The sequence below is a fragment of the Zosterops lateralis genome (assembly GCF_965231275.1).
Source record: "Zosterops lateralis genome assembly, chromosome: 5".
Taxonomy (NCBI): Eukaryota; Metazoa; Chordata; class Aves; order Passeriformes; family Zosteropidae; genus Zosterops; species Zosterops lateralis.
The window spans coordinates 10,020,826-10,042,455 of NC_139766.1; the positions used below are offsets into that span (position 1 = coordinate 10,020,826).

Sequence of the window (21,630 nt, forward strand, 5' to 3'; positions counted from 1 at the left end):
TTATTTGAGGAATGTGCAGTGGGGGGGATGGGATCAGAAAGCAGATTTAGCATGACAGTAATTTTTCTCTACATTATATGGTTGTGAAATCCTTAAAAAGAAAAATAAATAAATAAAAAAGCCCTAGCATCTGCTATTGTATAAGTTAAATTTTACTTTTCTGTGGGCTGAGCTGGCAATTTATGGATAGTCCATATACAGAAAATAGAGCTGATTAGATGTTCAGAAAGGAACCTGGTCTTTGGATACTGGAGTTTTATTATGTAATGAATCACTCAGATTCATCTTCCCCCATGTCTCTGCCACATTTGGAGGATGTACCCCGTGGCCTGCCTTTGGCTGCTCTAACAATTTATCCTTTTACTGCCAACAGCCAGCAGTACTGGACACAAATTGAGAAGCACGGGAAAGTGTCTTCCTGGGAACCTGATGAAGTAGGTAGGTGTCAGCAGAGAACCAGCAAGAAGCAGCTGTCCTTTGCCAGCTCTGGCAGATGTGTGTCTGTGAAGAGCACGAAGTGCTGTGAAACAGAGAGCACCGTAACCTGAGAGGAGGGTGCCCCTAATTCTGTGTTCAGCTGCACTGGTGTCATTTGCAGGCTGGGGTGTTTGGTAGAGATGGATCAGGTCTGCTGAAAGCCCAGGACCTGATCTAGGATTTGCTGTCTCTGTGCTTTCTATGGTGAACACAGTAGTGACCATAAGTGACCACAAGTGACCATAAGGGATAGCTGTGGGAATGCCTTTCCTGCAGTGACAGCTCCGGGTGTGCTGCTTTGGAGCTCTGCACACAGCAAAGACTCTTCAGCATGGCACAGCCCTCCTTTACAGTGGCAACACTTAACAAGCTTAGACCCTCTCATTGCTGTTGTTGTAGCTGGGGAATTGCCAAGGTGCAAGTTACAGCCTGCAGCTGGCCACATCTGTAGAGTGGGCTGTGATGGGAACTCTGTCTCTCTGTCCATCAGCAGGGAGCTTGCCCTGAGCACTGCAGGAACAACTGGGGAACAGAAAACCTGGTGGCCCAGCAGCAGCACTGCCGATGTGAAGATGCCAAACTAACTGCACCCTGCTCTGTCTCTGCTGTAGGTGGTCCAAGCTGAACGGGGTGAGTTACTCTGTTCCTAGGTCAGAAGGAGCTGGTGAAAATTCAGATTTTTCTCATGGTATGCTTGTGGCTAAACAGGGTCACTCCTGTTCCTTCTGTAATTCCAGATACATACTATGGCAGCACTTTGATTTGGAATTCTGACTGTCCTATTTGGTTACAGTGGCTGTTTTCATTACTTTCAAAAATTCTAGTACAACTGTTTGTACATATGACATTAAAATGAGAAGGAAAATGATTCCTAAGAACATCTCTGGAAAATTGTGTTCTCATCCTGAATCAATAACTAACCATGAATAAAAACTTTGTTTTGCAGTTCTGCAAAGAATGAAGGTCAGTTTGTGCAAGGCCTGGAACAACAGATTGGTGGCAAGGGTTTAGTGACACCAGCAAGCAGGTTAACACAAACATTAAGGCATAACCATCCCAAATGTAAATCTGAGACCCAGAACTTGGATCTGAAATGTTGTAAAATGGACTCGTTCCCCACTGAAGGACCACTTAGTTAATGGTTTTGGTTCACGTGTCTTCTTGAGTTGGAAACTGAGATTTGAATTTTGAAGTTGGATTAAAAAGATCTGATGCCAGGCATTGTAAATTACTGGTTTTCCTATTTTTCATATGCAAGTTTCCAGTTCTCAGTGTATTTATTCTTAAAATAGTGTAGCTCCTGTCTCTCTTTAAATTGCCTGGAAAATTACAACCGTAGAACATTAAACAGCATTTTATTTTAACAGGAAGCCTATTTCAAAGTGATTCAATGCTCACTTTGCCTATAGAAATTGGCAGGTTTAAGTTACAGTAGACCAGTTATTGAGAGGCAACCTTTGAGGCTGAAATCGTTAGTTTTATTAAAATGGACAGCTTTTGTGATAAATTAATGCATCAGTGAAGGAACAAAGTTCACATATCTCTGTACTGTTCCTGTTTTAGGAGAGTGCTCTTTTGTTGAGTGGTGGGATAATACACTTGAATGTTTGGATATGAAAATGCTTTAACGGCTACTGATAAAAGCATTTGGGTTGCAATTGTTGCTGTACCAAATGTGGCTCAACTTGAAATATTTACTGTGGAGGAAAGCTTATGAGTTTATTCTGGCTCTACTGGACAGATTTTATGAATGCTTCCATGTTATGCCTGTAGATACTAGTAAAAGAAATCCTTTTTTTTTTTTTTTTTTTTTTTTCCCTGTAGATCAGCATCCTGCTTCCCAAGAGGTGCTAGGTGAATGGATTGAAATACAGGTTAACTGTATGATGTATTTGGAAACATTGTTTCTGGTATTTGGAAGCACTTTGTTAGATAACCTAGTGCATACAGGAAATGCATCACCCAGCTCTCAGTTACCAAGGTAGGTCTGTTTGTATCAAAAGCAAAAATCTATTCTATTTATTGACTTAAATTACTTTATTTCTGCTATTCTCGTTAAATGCTATGAAATGAAAAAAGATACTTTCTGTGTACTACTTACTGCTAAATGCTCAGCCAAGACCAGCTGTTGAGGCAGCCTGGTCTGGAAGCTAAGGTGGTTTCTCTGTCTCTTGCTTTTTACCTTAATCTGCATTAACCCTGGCTTGAGGGAACCCCACAGGGAGAATTGGACACACAGCAAACAGGAGAGCCCAGCTCCCACCAGCTCCTGAGCACAGGGGTCCCTACCTGCAGGATCAGGATCTGAAAAGGCAGATGGCACTTCACCTGACAAAAGGTAAATTATCTCCACTCGGTGATTTAAATACTTCTATTGCCAGATCTATCACTCATCAGGATCCCATGGGAAGGGAGAGGGGAAATTATTGCAGCAATAAATCTGCTACCGTGCTTTTCCTTGTCTGTCTTGGTAGAATGATGCCATCTTAGCTGCTGTACCAACATGTAGGATGTGCTTTTTTTAAGAAAGACTTAGTTATTTTTGTTGCATTTAATGCCTTATGTATTTATTTCCCTCACCTTTCCACCCTCCTTTTAAACAAGTAAAATCTGTCCTACATGAAGTCACTGGCATGTTTAATTAAATTGAGGTTCTTTTCAGGGCAGATTTGACTGACTATAACATATGAAATGTTCTGATCTTTCTTCCCTAAAAATCACTTTTTTTTTTTTTTTTTTTTTTTTTTTGCTCCTGCTTCTTTATTTCAAATTGTTTCTCAGAGTGGTTTAAAAACTTGTTAATTTGAAAAATTACAAAAGGATCAGATGGAATGCCTATTAAGGAAGAGAAGATTCAACCACTGTATGAAAGTGTTTGTTCTTTCCTTTCCAAATGCCTCTCCATGCAACCTATGAACTCTAGATGTACAGGACTGTAGGTATATCTCACAGGGTAGAGGACTGCAGGTATATTTCATTTATACCTTTTTCCTTGGCTTTGAATTTTTGTTGCTATTTACAGAAACACAGAAGTGATGGCTCAAGTTATTTTTTAATCTTTAATGTCTCAAACACTACCCACTCTTGTTATTTTGACCATATGAGCAGTCTTTGGAGGATTAAAGTGCAGGAATGAACTGAATTCTACATACATTGATGTGTGTGAGGTGCAGACCACAGAAACTAGAGTGGAATCAGACTTTACAGCTCCTGTCCTAAATCTTAAAAAGCAGGGAAAGCCCTGAGGAGCCTTGACAGGAACAGACTATTTCGCGTGTTTTCCCTTATGGTAGACAGCATAAGGCTAACTCAGCCACAGACTATTTCAGGGGAAAGTTGGGAGCAGGGGCAGCAACAGCCTTTTTATTTTTGTTCTCCTCTAGGTTTGTGTGCCCAGTCTTCAGGCCCTATGACTCATTAACAGCTCTGTTCAGTAACTGAAGTGAGGTGACTGTGCTGACCCCAGTCTCCAACCTTTGCCTCTGATGAGCTGTGACCTGTTCCCAGTTTTAAATTACTGTGACATGTAAGTATTTTGTCAGCCTCTTGTACTTTGCAGCACCTGCCAAGCATTCTCTCTGCTTGAGCCCACCTGGCCTTTGAGCCCAATTACTGTAATGGTGTGGTGGTAAAGACACAGCACAGCCACTGCCTGGTTCAGCCTTTGCCTCTTCAAAGCCTCTGCTGAAGCACCTCTGCATTTTCTCAGTAACTGATCAGACCCTGGTTATTCATTCCATGAACACGGCACCTTCTGCTGTTCCAGACTTCTTCAGAAATTCTTGGATAAGCATATTGTCCTTCAGGTACACACTGAAGATGAAACTCAGCTTTATGCTTTGCCCTCTTGTGTACAGCATACAGCTGCTGTGCCTGCCTTCAGTGCAGGCTGAGATTGCTTTCCTGTTTGCAGCACATCTCCCCCAGCAGCAGGATCTGAATGTGCTCCACGAGAACTCTTCCATTCCCAGCCAGGACTGCTCAGCAGTTGTGGCTCAGTGCTTTGTGTAGTTCCTCTCCTCTGCTGATGCATTTACTGCATGTGCCCAAATTCTTCACCCAGGGGCCAGTGCTGTGGGAGCCCCACACCCAGGCTAAAGCCACCAAACCAACCTGGAGGTCACAGATTTAGTTCTCACCCTGCCAAAGGGGAAACCGAAGGATATAGTGAATTCTTTCCTTTCTACCAAAATACAGAATATGTTTCTGTTCTGCATTCACAGGGAACTGATGAAAATAAACTCATAACATAATACAGCTGCTGCTCTGATACAGAAGCTGAACAGCCCTTAAAGCCATAGTCTGGGGAAGAAATAGTGTGTAGCATTTGAAAAAAAAAACAAAGCAGTTTTTTCATAAACGGCTTGTAGCTAGTTTTGGATTTACTTTTTTTAGCTTGCCAACCAAAGGTATAACATAAACTACATGAACAGAACCGTCTCTAAGGAGACTGCTAATATTAGTGGGGGCCTGTTATTGTGATGGACAACGATTCTGTAGAATATAAATAACTCTTATCTTACATTAAATTTAAAAAGTAAAAAAAGAAAAAAGGATTTCAGCTTCAAAGAAAATCTCAAAATAAGACTGCTAGCGCAGTTTTGGTTCACATCACTTGCACATGAAGATACAGTTTTTAAGTAAAGAATCATGTTGTTTTAACCCAAGATGACCCAGAATGAGTAGCCTGTTCTGACTGAATGGGTCTCTTCAGTATTTCTCATGGAATAGCAGGGAGAGCAAGGCTTGAGGGCAGCTGCCTGACCCAGCACACCTCAGCACTGCCATCTGTGAGGGACAGAACCAAGCAGCTGTAATGATTCACCCACATGGGGCGTTGGTCTTGGCCTTGTTCCTGGAACAGTTTCATTTGAAACTTTCATTTGAAATAAAGGGTCAGTATTGTTATTACAGACAATTTCAACCCAGGTGTCTGATGTCTGCCAAAGTTCTGACCAGAGAAATCTGGTCTTGAAAGGAAAAGTGATAATAATCTTTACTGGAGATTGCACTGGAATATACACTCAGAGAAATCCTTCTCACTATTCAGAACATAGAATCATCCTTGTGCAAAACTATCCCTTCTCTCTTAAAAACTAATATGTGAATGAACATTACAGGAATTAGCAATATGCTCAAAAAAGAGGTCTGGTTACTTCTCACTGTGAAAGGGAAAGTGGAAAAAAAAAAGCCTCACCAGTATCTTGTTTTGATTTTTTTTTAATGACCAAATGTGGCAAAACCAAAGCAACCATGAATAAGATAATTGTGCACACATGTTAGTCAATAACTAAACTGTGCGAATGGACCTCAGTACCTGTTCCCTCCTTACTCTTCTTCCCCCTCTCACATGAAAGATTCGTATACAGTGCAGCTCTGAGCCACTGCTCAAAGTCAGTAAAAATATTTTTGTTACCTTAAGCAGGAAATGTAATAGGCCAAGCATTGAAATAAAGACTTTTCTGGCCCCTGTTTAACCTTCCTGTACTTCATTGTTTGCTTTCATTGATCAGAATACCTTACCTGACTATAAGATTAGTATTTTTTTATGAACAGGAATCCTTTGAGAGTTCATATATTTTTTCCTTTTGACAAAAAGGATTCTATCAAAGGCTGCTACTTGATTCAGATGTAAGATTTATATGATACAAGATGTGCAACCTAAATATTTAATCTAATCATTTAATTTTATAGTGCAAATACAAAATTGGTAATTAAGTAGACAAAAAAAAAATTCTTACAGGACACATCTGTTCAATCCTTACTGTTTCAGAAGGACTCCATGGTAAGCCCTGTTCAAAAAACCACATTTAACTCCTTTGTATTATCAGACTGATCTCATGAAGCAAAACAAATTTTTACAGTTCATTGTGTTGAAGACCTTGAGAAATTCTGCTGGATAAGTCTTGCAAGTGCTTCTTTACCTATCAGGAAAACAAAACACACAAAACAAATTTCAGGAAGATAATAAATTATCAATACAGTAATATATTCAGAATTTGCTACAAATATTTGTTATAACAGAAAGAGAAGAGAGTAGGAAGATTTCAGACCTTTCAGGATTAGGTCTATAAAAAACAATTATGTGTATGCTGTACATGGAGAACAGATGTACCTTGAATTCCCCTTCTGGAAGTCATTCAACTTGCATGAAAAATCAGCACTGGATAATCTGCTTCCCCTCTGCTACTGAGTTAAACTTCCAACATGTATGTAATACTGGATTTATACAGACCTTATAGCCTAGTTCTTTTGTCTTTTCTTGCAGCATGGCATATTTCTCTTTGTTTCTGTTCAGATGATCCTTGTCTCCGGTTCCCTCTACGTGCTTCAGTTTCTGGTGTGAAATCTCTAATTGTTTCTGGTAATGATGGTGCTTTTCAATTTTTGCTTCAAAATGTTTCAGCTCCTCCTAAGACAGCAAATACACACAGCTTCAGAGGAGTTTCTTTCCAAGCCTTCCTTTATCTTGCCAAGACACTCCTAATGATACTTTACTAAGGCACAGAGAACTTTTTCAGTTCCCTGCTTCTGAAGAATGTCTGGACAATCCATCACCATCACCACCAGACTGATGATTTTGAAAGCAGGGGCTGAAAAAAATCCACGGCAGAGTCCTCCAAATGAGACTGTGGGTGGCTGTGAGGTGCTACGAGATGAGAGCAGTGAACACCAAGTAAAAAGATAGGCACAAGAACATTAGATGGAGGGGAGAGAGACAAATTTTTTAAAAAGCCTCTTTTTAAAATCTGATAAACAGGCAGAGTCAGAGAAAAAAATCCCAAATGTTTTCTCTATATAACTTGAATTGTATACGAACTGCACAGGAATGCATTTCTGTGTTGTTACCTTGCAAAGCAGTCTTTATCACAATAGTTTTGTGTCAGCTAAACACAGCTTCGACATGGGAAGTTAACAGTACAAGAGATGGGCACGAGAGGGAAAATGCTGGGTATACAGATTACAGTGATTCCCAAGGACATAAGTAAGACATTGGGCAAGAGGGGTAAATCTGGTGCATTGGCAACAAAGAAGCAGGGCCTGATCTTTCAAAGATTCAAAATATGCAACACTTAAATTTTGAGAGGATTCAGAATTTTCATTCTGCTGATTATAACGTAACCAGCATATGATGAGTTACACGTAATTATGTCTATATATTTGAAATATTAAAAAGGCAGCATGACCTTTTTTTTTTTTTTTTTTTTAATGGTGTCTAGAGGGTAATACAGAAGTGGCTGCAATCAGAGTAACATTGAGTGTCTCTTTATGTGGCAAAATATCTTTCTGCAAGAGAAGTCACTGGAATTCTACTTACCCGGAAAGATTCAAGTTCTTTCTCAGTGAAATTGGCTGATTTGGCCATGTCCCATAAATCAATCACTCTTGGTTCTTCAAACTCTAAAGAAATATATACAACTAAACGAAAATCTGGATACAATGACACAATGGCTTTTAATGGCCAACTTCTATGAAAGATGAAAAGATGCTTTCTCACATACATATAGATAGTAAGAACAGAGACATTAAGCACTGCACTTCTAATAGATCTATTTAGATGAAAAGGGAGAAGTATCCAAGTACTGGATAAAATTAGATACTACTACCAGGTAAAACAAGTAGGTTTTTAAAAGCAAAAAACCCCAAACCCAAGGAACTGGATAAAGGCACTGCTTGCCCTGCATGTTGTTTCATTTGCTTGCCCTCCTGGGGCAATACTCCTTCTCATGGGGGCATGGAAGACAGAACTATCCTCTTGACACAATGACTGTATCCCTTCATTAGGCTTCCAGTTCTAAATAGGACCGTCTGTATCTCTTCAGCCCACTGTGGTACACAATGCACTGTGACACTGTGACACTGTGACTATACCCTTTTACTTGCCCACTGATTTTATCTTTTTAAAATGAAATGAATCCCAAATAAGCACAAACCCCACTGTATCATACCACTGGTTGCGTCATATCCCTGGTGACTGACTTTACGCAAACGCTCAAACCCCTGATTGATGCTTCTTAACTTCTCCTTGAGCTCTCTGTGCTTGTTGTGCAAGATTTCCTCTTTCACCAGGTTCTCCTCAGATGGATTGATAACATTTTTGTGGATATCTGTTGAAGAACAGAAAGTGTTACTGATTGTGGGGCAAATCATGATAGGTCGAAAACTCCAGATATCCCCCAAATCTGAGGGGAAAAGATGCTAAATTCATAGGATTTAAGTTGAGTGCAAATAAAGCACCAAAACCAGACTTTAAGAAGTAATTCCTCTTTTAGGTCAGTATTCAGATCAACGTCCCTTGGTGCTCTGGAAAGTGATGCTATAACCCCTACTAGCCACTCGATTATAGCAAGGAAATGCTTTTATTTTCCCAAGTTAGGAATATCCCAAGAAAATGGGATGAGGATGTTTAATGAGTTCTTTCCTAGACATTTCAGGAACTAAGACATCTGATGGTGAAATGATTTTCAGCAGCTTCCAACTTGGACTATGTAATGCAAACATCAAACTGTCAGCTTTAGAGTTCTTCAGCTCTAACAATTTTAGCTCAGATTAGTATAGAAAGCTGGGTTCAGATGCTTGATGCTCTAATAAACTTCAGGCTTGGTGGCTAAGATATTCAGTATCTCCTCTTGGGCACCCAGCTGGTGAGATAAAACATGGATGTTCTGCAGACTTTAGAACTGCATTTTGCAGCAGTGGATTTATGCTTGCTGCATAATTTCCCATAAACTTCAATGGCCATCATTGTAATCTGATGGCATCTTCCCTGCATGAAATGCAAGCAGAATTAGAAAAAATGAAATGGCAACATTTTCATTAGCTGGCAAGAATTTTGGCAGCTAATCAGAACTAAACCCAGGAAGCATCTAAAAATGCCAGCATCTGCAAGTGGTTCTGACAGAAATGTCAGGAGTTTCAAAGAAATTTGGAAGCAATGGAAACAATGGGCAGAGAAAAGAATTGTACTGATCTTGAAACATCAGAAAAATGTTCAGGCACCTTCTGTTCTGCTCACAGTCTCCAGCAGAATATTGTATTCGTGAATCTTTTCTTTGTGATGCTTAAATTCTCGCCAAAGCTTATCCAGCTCCTCATCAGAGAACTTCCCAGAGGTCTTGGCCTGAAAGAAACATGAGCTCATTATGCTTTGCAGGCCAAGTGCTTTCAAGTGCCCTCAACTGCCAAAACGTCTTCCCACTTCTCACCACATTTAGAAAATTATTAAGTGCAGCTTTTCTTTAGATCTCATGTTTTAATTCTCTTAATATCTGTATGTGGTCAGGAGTTAGATGTTGATGAATAAGATGTCTTTACTCATGTCAAAAGAAGTTTGCTTCAGACTAATATGGCTGGGACTTGCTATGGACTACCCAGTGAAAGGTATCTGGCATTTCTATTCCATGGGAAACAATTTAATACAGAAATAAGGGCCACAGAGCTCCACAGACAACTGTAAGGGAACCATTTGCATGAGGGATGCAGCCTGATATTAAACACAGTCTTTACTTCATCTTACTCTATCGGCATGTGAAGATTTTATCACTGCTGTGTACTTGCTCTCTAACTATTAAGGAAGCACTGCTCACACAGCTGGGGCACTACCCACAAATCTGCTGGTATATTTGCTGCAATGTCTGATCAAAAGTGAATGTCTCTGAAATCTATTCAGACCCCCTTTTTTTTCTCCTATTGCACTTTACTGTTCCCCAAAGCACAGGACATCATATTCCTTGCCAGAGCTGTATCTAGTTACAGTAACATTTTAAAATCCAGGAAATCTTTTCTGCTTTACTGCACTAGACTCACGGGAGAATTCTTTAGATTTACCTGACTAGTTGCTTCTTAAAATTTGAATTATTTAATTTCTGAAGATTATTTTGCCAGTTTTAACTGCCCCAACTTGACAGTACATCTTCCACTTTTTATGCACGAATGCAAATCCTGGAAATTTTCAGTTGAGTATTAGGTTGAGAAGGTCCTTATTTAAAACCCTTCCCCTCAATACATTTCACTTTTAGACAGTCTACAAAATGGTTCTATGTTAACTGCATCTTTTTAAAAACATCCACAAACAACAGTAGGAAAACTGGGGAAAACACCATAGATATACTACCACACAGTGTGACAGACACACTAAGGGAAGCCATGAGTTCAGGGAAATATGAAGAAATACTCTGTTGGACTTCAGGGGACCCAGGCTTGACCCTTCAGACTAATGCAGGTGTTTTATTTGCCAAAGACAACCTGCCAGAGGTTGCTCTGGATGCAGGTGGGGTACCCTCAGGGCACAAAGATGTGAGCTACAGAGCAAGGCAGCTTGGTCAGTACTGATCAAAGGAGTAGTAAAGCCATTATTTTCCAAGTCTGAGTGTTCTCAGAAGACACAGCTAAGAGTTCAGTGAAGAAATACTGATTTCCTAGTGAACTCCAGTTCCTGGAAATCTTACTCACCTTGCTCCATAATTTTTCCAGTCTTGGATCATCAAGTGTGTCACTTTCTGTGCCATCTTTAATATAGTTGGTATCAACTAATTGAGAGTCCTTCTTTCCATTCATTCCATATTTAGTCATAATAACTGCAAAGGAACAGAAGACACAGAAACATGAGAACCAGCTATGGATGTATGGAAGGTGAGAGATGGGCTGCATCTGTGACCTGCAGAGATGGACTTTGCAGCTCAAAGGAAAAGCTAACAGTTCAAGGCACAGTTGTCCCAGGTTCAATGACCTCTTCTGAAATTACTGGCAGCAAAGGACTGTGTTAGGCTTCTGCAGTTCCCAACTGACTTCCAAAGAACTTGTTGTGTGCTCAGTGTCCAGAAAGACAATCTGTTATTTAATAATTTAAACACAAGTGTCCAACCATGCGTGTGTCTGATGCAAAGTTTGAACCCCTTCTTTCCAAAACAGACCTTACCATTTAAGTTACGTCTGAGCTTGGCTTCCTTCTCTCCATCTTCATCCAGCCCTTCAGCCTTCAGTTTTTTCCAGCTCAGTTCATCCTTTTCTTGTATTTTTAGATCACTGTGCAACTCTGCCAGTTTCACAGCAGAGAGATGGAGCTAACAAGAACAAAGAAAAGTTTGTATTTAGTTATGTGGAGTCCCCTTTTGCTCCAGAGCTGCCTCAGGAACCAGTACAGACACATAACAACCAGTATGGCACAGCAATTCTTCTCAAACAACATTGCCATTGCCACCACATGTCCTTTCTTGTCAACCATCTTCCAACCATACAGTTATAGTGAGTTGAAAAACTTTGTTTAGTGCAGATTTTCAGTCTAGCAGGTCAAAGAGCCACTTTGTCAGCAATTTTTACTATGATCAAAAATAATAATAATAAAAAAAATCTCAGATAATTTCTTAACCTGGTTTATGTGCATTAAAACATACAAAACCTAGAGGCATTCCTGTCTGACATACTAGAAAAAATAAAGTAAGACACTGAGGGTGAAGATAGGAAAAAAAATAGTTTAAATAGATGCTAGGTCAGCTTGAAATTTTGTGAGCTACAGAGAGAACAGGAACAATGACTAATAAGCAGTTGGCTAAGCAGCACTGCTGTGAGTTGATCCTGAACTTCTAGATTTTAGACACTTTTATTCAGACACTAGCTATTCAGTTTAAAACAAAGAAATGTAAAAAACCCCATCTTAATACTTGAGAACTACATTTGTCTGTGTCTATGTGCACATTAACAAACAGAAGGTGAGGTGAGAAGCCCAGAGAAGAGAGGTGACAAAACCCCTCCAACTACAGCCCACACAGCTCCTGGGAGCTCAGATCCAGCCTGAAACCACCTGGGCTTGTCAGTCCTCGGAAAAGTTTATCTATTGGAGGTTTTTTAATCATTAAAATCAGCTTACAAATTATAAAAATTATTATTACAGATTATTCTCATTTTCAGTGAGGAAGTAGTATGTTTAATAAAGAAAGACTCAGAACTCAATATTGTTTTTAAACATTTGAGTGATACTGGAAAGATTGAACTGTTCCTTTGTGTGTCAGTAGGTTATTTTACAATAAACTAAAAAAAGTGTCATTACTTTGAGCTAATGCACTTCCTATTGACAGGAATTCAGGAAACTATCCCCATTATTGGTTATGCTTCCATCACAGGCTGTCCTATTAATTAATCTTGCATCACTGCATATAATTATTTTGATTTTTAAACAGTTTTTTTGCTCTTTATTTTACACTTGGCTTGCTGAAATTACCAAAATTTAGAGCAGTTAAAATCACAGGTAAATATAATACTTAAAGAAACATTACAACTTTTGATCCCTCTAATACTAAAGCAAAGGAATGTCCCTTTTGTCTCCTTTACCATCCACTTTTGGGGAACTCCTTTATAGAAACAAAGCACTTAGAAGGAACCACTTTATTTATGGTTCTTAGTATGTGCTAAAGTTAAAAAACCCTTAATCATGTACTTTTTTGCTTTTCTGGTGCAGGATGACCCGGACAGTCCAAGTGTCACTGCTGCAGTGGCACCAAGTATCAATGTTTCCCTCAGCAAGAATTGTGCCCTGAAGCTTCAAGACCAAGTGAAAGGTTTGCTACATATTCTCAAGGGAATGGCCAAGTATCTTGGTAGTTCTGTACTCTAATATTAGTCAGTGTTCAAGTGGACATCACATGTAGTTGGGCTGAGGAAATACAGGAATAAATAGCCAGGTGTAATTAGATAAGAAGCAATTTAGCTCCTAAGTACTGCAAATATAACAAAAAAAAATCTTTTACATGTGACCTTGTCATCAGAAACACACTACTGTATAAAAGATTACAGAGTGCAGTTTATGTTAGAGCCCCTCTGCAGTTAGTACAACCCAATAAAAACATACATATTTCTGTTTTCTAAAAGTTATAGAGAAGAATAACAGAACTTCTAAACATAAAGGTTGGAGACATCATGAATCAAACATGTTAAAGTCTTATTAAAAACTAAGGAACTACATTAAGCCCACCGTTCATTAAGAGAAAACAAGATTCTATTCAAATTTCTCCTAATTAGAGCAGTATTTTTCTAATTCTCATTATAATTTAGTAGGAAACTGAAGTAACTGTCCTTGTAAGCATTATAAATCCTTTTAAACCTTTAGGAAGCCCCTTGCCTGTCCCATTTAAGTAATACAGAGTGAATACATAAGCTAATTTAAAGTACTCAGTTCAAGAACTTCTTCCTTTAAGGTTATCCTATGTTGGATTACACCAAGTAAAAAAATGTCAATGGTAAGACTCCCTATCACTTTACTATCACTCACATGCTGGAATAACTAACTAGAAGCAGAGGTGATAAGTTAAGTTTAATGATTAAATAACAAAGCAACAAGCTCCTTAAACTCATCCTTTATGCAGCCTGGACATTAACATCCAAGACAGATATGTGGCAACTCTGTTAATGAGTGCTGGAAATTTGTCAAACATTACAACAATTCCATCATTTGCTGTTGGGTTGCCTGCAATCATCACCTGCAGCATCCTGACCTACACTCTTGCCTCTAAGAGGAAAGAGCTCTTCCCTACAAATTTACTATTTATGAAAAGAGATTCTGAAGAAAGATCAAGCCCTCCTTCCCATCCTCAGGGAAACAAGAAGGAAGTGTGGCTTGCCAGCTCCTGGTCCCACTAAGTAACATTTTGGGGCTTTTTTAAGGACTGCTCCTCCAGCTGTGTGTTGCAATGCCAAATTGCAGTATCTGACTTTCGTGTCAAAACAAAGAAGTTCCCTATTTTCAGTACTTTCTCTATCAGTACCAAAATAAAGGAACGAAGAGTTCTGCACTGACACACGGAAGTATTTCAAAGCAGATGTAACACACAGGCACAGTTTTCCTCTTATTTCATACATTGCCCAGACAATACTAAAAAATCGCTTTATAAAACACATGCTGGGTGACAGTTGTACTCAAAAGTGAAATTTAGATGGTGGCAAATTTAGTTCAAGTAGGTTTTGCATCTCTAAAATCTAGCTCACACGTGCAGAATTTACTAAGCCTTAGTATTTTTACTGACAGAGTTAATCCATTTTATATTTTAGTATCTTAACACAGAGGATGTAAAGCACCTCAAATTTTAATTCCAGACGAGCCAGGTATGAACATGAGAAAAGACTGTAATTGGAAAGCTGAGAGAGGTAACTGACATTACCATCATTATAGATTTTTTCTAGTCTCAGTGTTGTTTCTTTTTCAGCTGTCAGCTCAACAGCTGGAGTTTCATTAACACACATTTTCCCATGCCCCATTCCATCCTTCTCCTGTTGAGGAAAGGAGTATTTTTAATACCTTCCTTAAGCACGTTGGGAGGCAGCACTATGGCAGCGTTCTAGCTTTTGGCTGAATCCAGGGATGCCCTACCTCTAATTCAATAGCTCAGGCTATTCAGGATACAGAAGATGCAAAATTAATATTAACTATATTTCTTTGCCTGAAAGAACTGAACTTTTGTCAGTCACGACTCTAATTCTCATGGTCCACAATATTCAGGGGATATGTGTAGTGCATTCTTCTCCTCCTGTTGGAGCTGTTCTCTTCAGTTCTTAGCAAATATTTCCACAGTAATGAAATAACTTGACTGTATTTTCACTTTAATTAAATATTTTTTATAGTCCAGTGTGACAGAAACTCAGGTATCACTGTCAAAATTAAGGCTCTCATCTGGGAGGGGCGATACCCATTTGCTGGCCCTCTTGCATTTGTCTAACATCACTTGATGTGGACGTAGGCGACACAACCACCAGGGTGGAAGGTTTCCTCGTGTCCTGCAGTGAACTCCTGCCCTGGGCAGAGCAGGGACCGGGGCCAGTGCCTTCAGACCGAATGGAGCATCACAGCCGAGAACAACACGGCTAAAGCATTCAACCCGCGGGCACTGGAGCCCGCCGCAGATCCTCCACGGCACCAGAGGGGCTGTTCTCCCTCTCCCAACTCCCTGGTATATGTTTTAGCTGCTGTATTTAAACACGGGCCGGTCAGCAGTTTCCAGGACTCGGACACACGGCCCCTCTCCCGGGGAAGGCTGTTTGTTCCCGCCGCCGGGACAGCGCGGGGCCGAGCCGAGCCCTCGCTGCGTGACGGCCGGGGACAGTCATGCCCGAGAACACAACAAAAGCCACCGCAGCCCCGAGCCGGGGCCGGCCAGCCCCGGTGTCTCCTCACACACAGGTCCCCGCTCCTCCCCATCTCCCTGACGGGCAACGCGTGTCCGAAGCGGCCAGGCCCGAGCCCGCAGCCCCTCCGAGCACCGCCATCGCCCGCGCCACTCACCCGCTGCGCCTTCTCCCAGACCTGGTTCAGCCTCACCACGCGGAACTCCCCGGCCTCCCGCCGCTTGTCGCCGGCGGCCGCCAGCCCCTCGTTGGCCTCCCGCGAGTACTTGCTGGCCTGGCCGGCGGCAGCCAGGAGCAGCGCGGCGGCGAGGGCCGGCAGCGCCCGCACAGCCGCCATGTCGCGCCGCTGGGGGAACTACAACTCCCGAGATGCCGAGCGCGCCGGGAGGGGCGGTCGGCGCTGGGGGAGGAGGGGCGGGGCCGGCCGGGGTCCGAAGTCCAGGGTTTGCTTTGGGGTCTGCGGAGCGTGCAAAGAGTTATGTTTGAGCTCTTTCTCTTCGTGCCATTCTCCTCAGTGCTTGCTTCACAAAATATGCTGAACCTGCCACGTTCTATGCGTAGTTTCCCCCCCAACACTCGGCGTTGATGTCAGCTGTGCGAGAGCAAAGGGACACAGTGGGTTCCAACACCACGACTTTCATCAAACAAAGTCTGCAGATATTAACGCCATGTCCAACAGTACACAGAAAAAGAAAGGGCAGCTCGGGCAGGACAGACAGCAAGACTGGGGAGTGGTTTCCCCGTGCTCCCTTGGTGGTGGCAGAGAAGAGCACCTCTCCCTGGGACAGTGCAGAGGGATGGATGGACGGACGGACGGATGGATGGATGGATGGATGGATGATGGATGGATGGATGGATGATGGATGATGGATGGATGGATGGACGGATGATGGATGGATGGACGGATGATGGATGGAGGGATGGAGGGATGGATGGATGGATGGATAGATGGATGGATGGATAGATGGATGATGGATGGAGGGATGGAGGGAGGGATGGATGGATGGATGGATGGATGGATGGATGGATGATGGATGGAGGGATGGATGGAGGGATGGATGGATGGAGGGATGGATGGATGGATGGATGGATAGATGGAGGGATGGATGATGGATGGAGGGATGGATGGAGGGATGGATGGATGGATGGATGGAGGGATGGAGGGATGGATGGATGGAGGGATGGATGGATGGATGGATAGATGGATGATGGATGGAGGGATGGATGGATGGAGGGATGGATGGATGGATGGATGGATGGATAGATGGAGGGATGGGTGATGGATGGAGGGATGGATGGAGGGATGGATGGATGGATGGATGGATGGAGGGATGGATGGATGGATGGCAGGCAATGTGGGCAGAAGGAGGATTGTGAGAAATGCAGGGACACGTAGGTTGGATTGTTCTTGAGGGCTGAAGTGTGGGAATGGCTCTGAGCTCAGTGGTGGGTGCTCAGAGTGCAGCTCTTGGGCAGAAGAGCTGGTGTTGGTGGTGCCAACCTCCTACTTCAGTGTGTCCTCCTCAAGGAGGCAGCCAAAGAATGCAGTGGTCTACAGGCAGATTGGGAAGGGATTAAGTCAAGAAATTAAGAAAAAAACACCATGATGCTGTGAAAATGCACAGTTGTTTCATCCAGAGCTGGTGTATATTTAACAACAGATTGCCTAAACTATAATGAGATTTGTGAAAACAGTGCCCAAGGGAGGATTTTTACTGGACTATCATTTTTGCCTTGTAAGTAATAGAAAAGTCTTGTGTTTTCTCTTTCACATTTTTCCTGTCAGAGATTTTCAGTATTATTAACCTAAAAGCTGTTGCTATAAGACTGAATTGCAGAAGTAGTCAAAAGCGTTGCACTAATACATTGCACTGAAGAGTAGTTGAAGCGAGCTTTGAAGTACACATTGAAGTACAGCAAACTGATAAGGCGGAAAGAAGCCCATCAGGCTTGCCCAAATCTTGAGCAGTTTTAAACATATCAGGTTTAGGATTTAAACCTTCTTTTAGTCTCATTATTACAGTGTATATATGTATTCCTGAGTTATTTTGGAATAGGTGGTTTTACCTTGTCTGTCATTTGAAATACTAATTGAGTTTTCAGGCTTTCTATGAATCAATTCAACTTTTATGCTCTATAAACTCCAACAGGTCCCCAATCTTCTTCTAGTATTGAGTGTACTTATACACAGCTTTATGCATTCGTTTGCCTGAGTTTTTGAGCTACACTAAAATTTTTTAGAAGTAGAGAGGAGCTGCAGCACCATTAGTTTGCTTATGTTGACTTGTTGGATGTCACTCTCTAGTGCCCTTACCTCTATGACCTCAAGTGAACAGTATTTGGTATAATTCTGTGTGTCCCAGCCCAAGCAGAACAGGGCAGAGCGTGGCCCAGGGGCAGAGCTGGTGTCACCTGCAGAGATGTCCCACTCATGTCCCCAGTGCTGGGCAGTGGTGTGAGGACAGAGATGGTGCAGTGGTGGGGACAATGCTGCCTGCTCCTGCCTGCTCCTCTGGCAGCACTGTGGTACAGACTGAGTGTGTGGGGACAGCAGCACCCAGAAGCACTGGAACCTCAGCTCCACCACTGCAGGGGGCTGCAGTGTAGGAGGGGGCTAGGGGTGGGGATGCCAGGTAGTCAAAGACTGTCCTGATCCTCTAGGCTTTGGGGAAAATATGTCAAATAGCTGGTTGCAGATTCCCAGCAGGGCTGCCTGGCCCAGGGGGTTTGTTACTGGGCTCCACATGTGCTGTGTGGGGAGGGCCCCAAGAAATGGATGAGATGCCAGTGTCATCCCACAGGTGTGTCTGGATCATGCTGGGATGCAGGAGCTGAATCCAGGCTGGGGAGAGAGAATACTGTGGAAGCTGTCATGGGGCCACTCTCACAGTGGGTAGCACTGAAACCAGGGAGTGGGGAAGGCAAGAAGTGCCCCAAGGGTCCCTTCTGTCATTTTGGGGCTCCAGCAGGGACTTCCGAGACACTCAAAGAGTTTGACAAGCTAAAAACTTTATTCAAGCATTTAGACAAGCAAAATTTAGTTAAACAAGTGTATGCCAATTGTAATAAATTTTCCCTTTGAATAAGGATGCAGCTCAAGCACTCTTACTACGTGTTTTGTGCTGGGGGCCAAGCCCACTGCCCTCGGGCAGCAGCAGGGAAGAGTCAGAAGTCCACAATCTCAAAGTCCTTCAGGTGTTTCTGCACCCAGCGAGCCTTGGGGTCTGCACACACCTTTTTCCCCTTTGTGATGACTAGGCTGTTGGGAAAAAACAGTGTTGAGGCACTCAGCCAGGACATCAGAGTACCTGCTCTAGGTCTTGCTGGTAGCACCCTGCTTGTCCCTGTCCATGCCCTTCCCCATCCTGGACAGCCTTGGACACCCTTGGGGTGCTGCCCTGCCTGGTGCACCCTGGACCCCAGCAATGTTGGGTACTTACACCACAGCTTCCATTGGGCAGGTGTTGCTGGTCCTGTAGGCAGAGAGGATCCTGCTGCGTGGAATGGGGCGTGAAATGGTGCTGAGGCAGCACATGCTTTTGATTCCTGTGAGGGCAGAGATGGGTCCAGTGAGACCCCACACTGTGGCAGAACTCTCCTGTGGCTCCCAGGGGATTTGCCATCATCACCTATGCTGTGTCCTATGGGAACACCCCCTGAAAACCTCCCTCTCTGGGGCTTAGTCCCTGCACTGGTGGTGACCATCTGCTCCCAGCCTTCTCCATGGACATGAGGGTCTAATCAGTGGGGCTGGGGCTCTCTCCTGGGGAAGGGAAGCCTACCGTCCTTGGGATGTCCAGCACTCCTGGAGACACTGAGATCAGCCTGAGCCAGGGAGCAGATGGCCACAAGGAGCAGAACAGCCAGGGCAGCTGCAGGGACTCTCATGATGCTGGAGGGCTGAGAGAGCCACGAGTGAGGCTGGAGCTGGCGTGTCTGTAGGGCTCTCCTCTGCATGGTAGCTCCTGCTGATCTCCTTTTATACCCCTGCCACTGGGTGGGCACACGGTTTCCAGAAACAAAATGAGCATAACTTACCAGGAAAATTATGTAAGGCAAAAAAAACTGCAGAAAGGGAAGTGCCAACCACAGGCCCATGATTTTCAAATTCAAGAGAACAGGTCTTATGAGGAGCAGGTGAAGGAGCTGGGTTGGTTTGATAGTAGGAGGCTCTACTGAGGGGGAACCTTACTGCTGTCTGCAACTTCTTGAAAAGAGGGCTGTAGTGAGGTGGAAGTTGCTCTCTTCTCCCTGGTAACAAGTGACAGGATGAGACAAAATGGCTTCACATTGAACCAGGGCATATTATGAAAATGTTTGTCTCTGAAAGGGTTGTCAAGCAGTGGAATAGGCTGCCTGGGAATGTAGTGGAGTCACCATCCCTAGAGACGTTTATGTAGATGTGGTGCTGAGGGAAATAGTTTGGTGGTAGACTTTGTAATGTTGGGTTAACATTTGGACTTGATGATCTTAAAGGTCTTTTCCAACATAAATTATCCTACAATTTGTTTCTGTGAACTTCATGGTGCTGCAGGAGCTGAGGGAACACAAGCAGGGCTGGAGCTGGAGTGACCACAATACTCAGTCTCTACTGCTACTGTCCCTCCTATTCAAGCAGAATTTCGAGGAGAAAAAATGAGTGCAACATGACAGGGAAATTATGCCAGAATTTCCCAGTTTTGCTGAGCTGGAGAGATCAAGGAAACCACAGAAGGGGAAGCGCTGGCCACAGATCTGCAACTTTCAGATTCCATTTGAGTGTCTGGTGGGAATGACCAGAACCCAGGCCCCCATGACACGAGCCCTGGTACTGCTGCTGCAGTGACCTGGTGGCTGAGAGCCAGCCTGGGACAATGAAGCTCACTGACCAGAGTTCTGAGGAAAACCAGAACAAGGCCAGACACTGGAAAATTTTGTAGCTTGCCTTCTGACTGTGCACTGTTGGGGTCTTTAGGAATTGATTATATCCTACCTTTGTCAAGCAAGAATTTTGCTGTAGTGGTGTGCCTGAGGTGGCACAGAGGCAGCTGGTGTCAGTGCCACACTCCCCCAGGGAGCCTGGTTACCCCTTGCCCAGCACTGATACTGGGCTGCCTGGCTAGTGAGAACCACCAGCCACAGGAACCACTGATAAAATAATGTACCCTCTCAAAATACCTAATTTCTGCAGAAATGAGCCTTTTTGTGTAAGTGAGGGCCTGATAGGTGGTTTGCAGCTGGCTACAAGAGCATCCCTGGTGGGTTGCTGGCCTGTGCACTGCCAGACATAGGGCATGAAGACCCCTAACCTCACCTTCTGTGCCAGCTGTGTCAGCTCCTGCAGGTTATTGGGGAAAAGTTGTAGAATCCCTCTTCATTGGTCCCTGTCTGGCTCAGCTTGCTGGCCTGGTACTGCAGGAGGGGAAAAGAGGGTGTGTGCCAGGGACTGTTGGAGGAGTGGGGCTGGGGGTCATGGAGTGTCAGCTCTGGGGACTCACCAGTCCATTCTTGTGGACACTGAGCTTGTCCTGCTGGCACAATGACTTTGCTGTCAGCTCACTGGCACAGCCTAAACAGTGCCTGGAGACAGCACCAGTGTCACCCCCAGAATTGTGCTGGAGTGCCAGTGGGGTTAATACCAGGAACTGGATGAGGGAAAGGCCAGAGCACCTTCCACAGTTTGGGGGCTTCTGCTTGCACAGCTGGGCACCAGTTAAAATCTGCTCTGGTCAGTGCTCAGGGGGATGTTCTGCCCTCACCTTCCTCCTTGGGTACCTGATGCTTCATTTTTGTGGGGGAGAGGTGCACAAGAGTATCCTGCTGCTCTGGCAGCACCCACTCCCAGCTCTCCACATGGACTTGGGGGGGTCTCATCAATGGGGATGGGGCTGTCTTCTGGGAAGGGAGAGCATATCTGCCTTCTGGGAGTACTCAGCAATGCTGGGATTACATAAATGGGCCCTCAGATGGGGAAATTACAAAAAAATAAGAGCATCATACCAGGGAAATGGAAAGAAAATGAGTGCATCATTACAAGGTCATTGGCAGGAGCACCCAGATTTG

General features: G+C 43.3%; 2 protein-coding genes across 2 annotated transcripts; both read right to left on the reverse strand.

The window, feature by feature from the left end:
* Positions 1–5,666: 5,666 nt before the first annotated feature.
* Positions 5,667–15,930, reverse strand: LRPAP1 (LDL receptor related protein associated protein 1). Its single transcript, XM_083860938.1, has 8 exons — positions 15,746–15,930; positions 11,396–11,540; positions 10,930–11,054; positions 9,478–9,598; positions 8,427–8,585; positions 7,796–7,878; positions 6,713–6,889; positions 5,667–6,401 (listed from the first exon to the last, which is right to left on the reverse strand). Exons 1-8 carry the CDS (start codon positions 15,923–15,925, stop codon positions 6,336–6,338), a joined length of 1,056 nt encoding a protein of 351 aa, XP_083717064.1. The 5' UTR covers positions 15,926–15,930; the 3' UTR covers positions 5,667–6,335.
* A 2,111-nt stretch (positions 15,931–18,041) lies between these two features.
* LOC310909465 (C-C motif chemokine 3-like) lies at positions 18,042–19,530 on the reverse strand. The gene is made up of 3 exons (XM_083861311.1): positions 19,371–19,530; positions 19,029–19,134; positions 18,042–18,847 (listed from the first exon to the last, which is right to left on the reverse strand). The coding sequence occupies exons 1-3, from the start codon at positions 19,474–19,476 to the stop codon at positions 18,754–18,756; spliced, it is 306 nt and encodes a 101-aa protein (XP_083717437.1). The 5' UTR covers positions 19,477–19,530; the 3' UTR covers positions 18,042–18,753.
* Between the last annotated feature and the right edge of the window lie 2,100 nt (positions 19,531–21,630).

Excerpts from the sequence above, each read along its gene's own strand:
- LOC310909465 (XM_083861311.1), bottom strand. The coding sequence starts at position 19,476 with ATGAGAGTCCCTGCAGCTGCCCTGGCTGTTCTGCTCCTTGTGGCCATC. Across the intron at positions 19,135-19,370 it reads TGCTGGACATCCCAAGGACG|GAATCAAAAGCATGTGCTGC; the intron begins GTAGGCTTCCCT and ends CTGCCCTCACAG. Across the intron at positions 18,848-19,028 it reads TGCCCAATGGAAGCTGTGGT|CCTAGTCATCACAAAGGGGA; the intron begins GTAAGTACCCAA and ends TTTTCCCAACAG.
- LRPAP1 (XM_083860938.1), bottom strand. The coding sequence starts at position 15,925 with ATGGCGGCTGTGCGGGCGCTGCCGGCCCTCGCCGCCGCGCTGCTCCTG. Across the intron at positions 6,890-7,795 it reads AAGAACTTGAATCTTTCCGG|GAGGAGCTGAAACATTTTGA; the intron begins GTAAGTAGAATT and ends TTGCTGTCTTAG. Across the intron at positions 6,402-6,712 it reads CAAAAGAACTAGGCTATAAG|GTAAAGAAGCACTTGCAAGA; the intron begins GTCTGTATAAAT and ends TTTTCCTGATAG.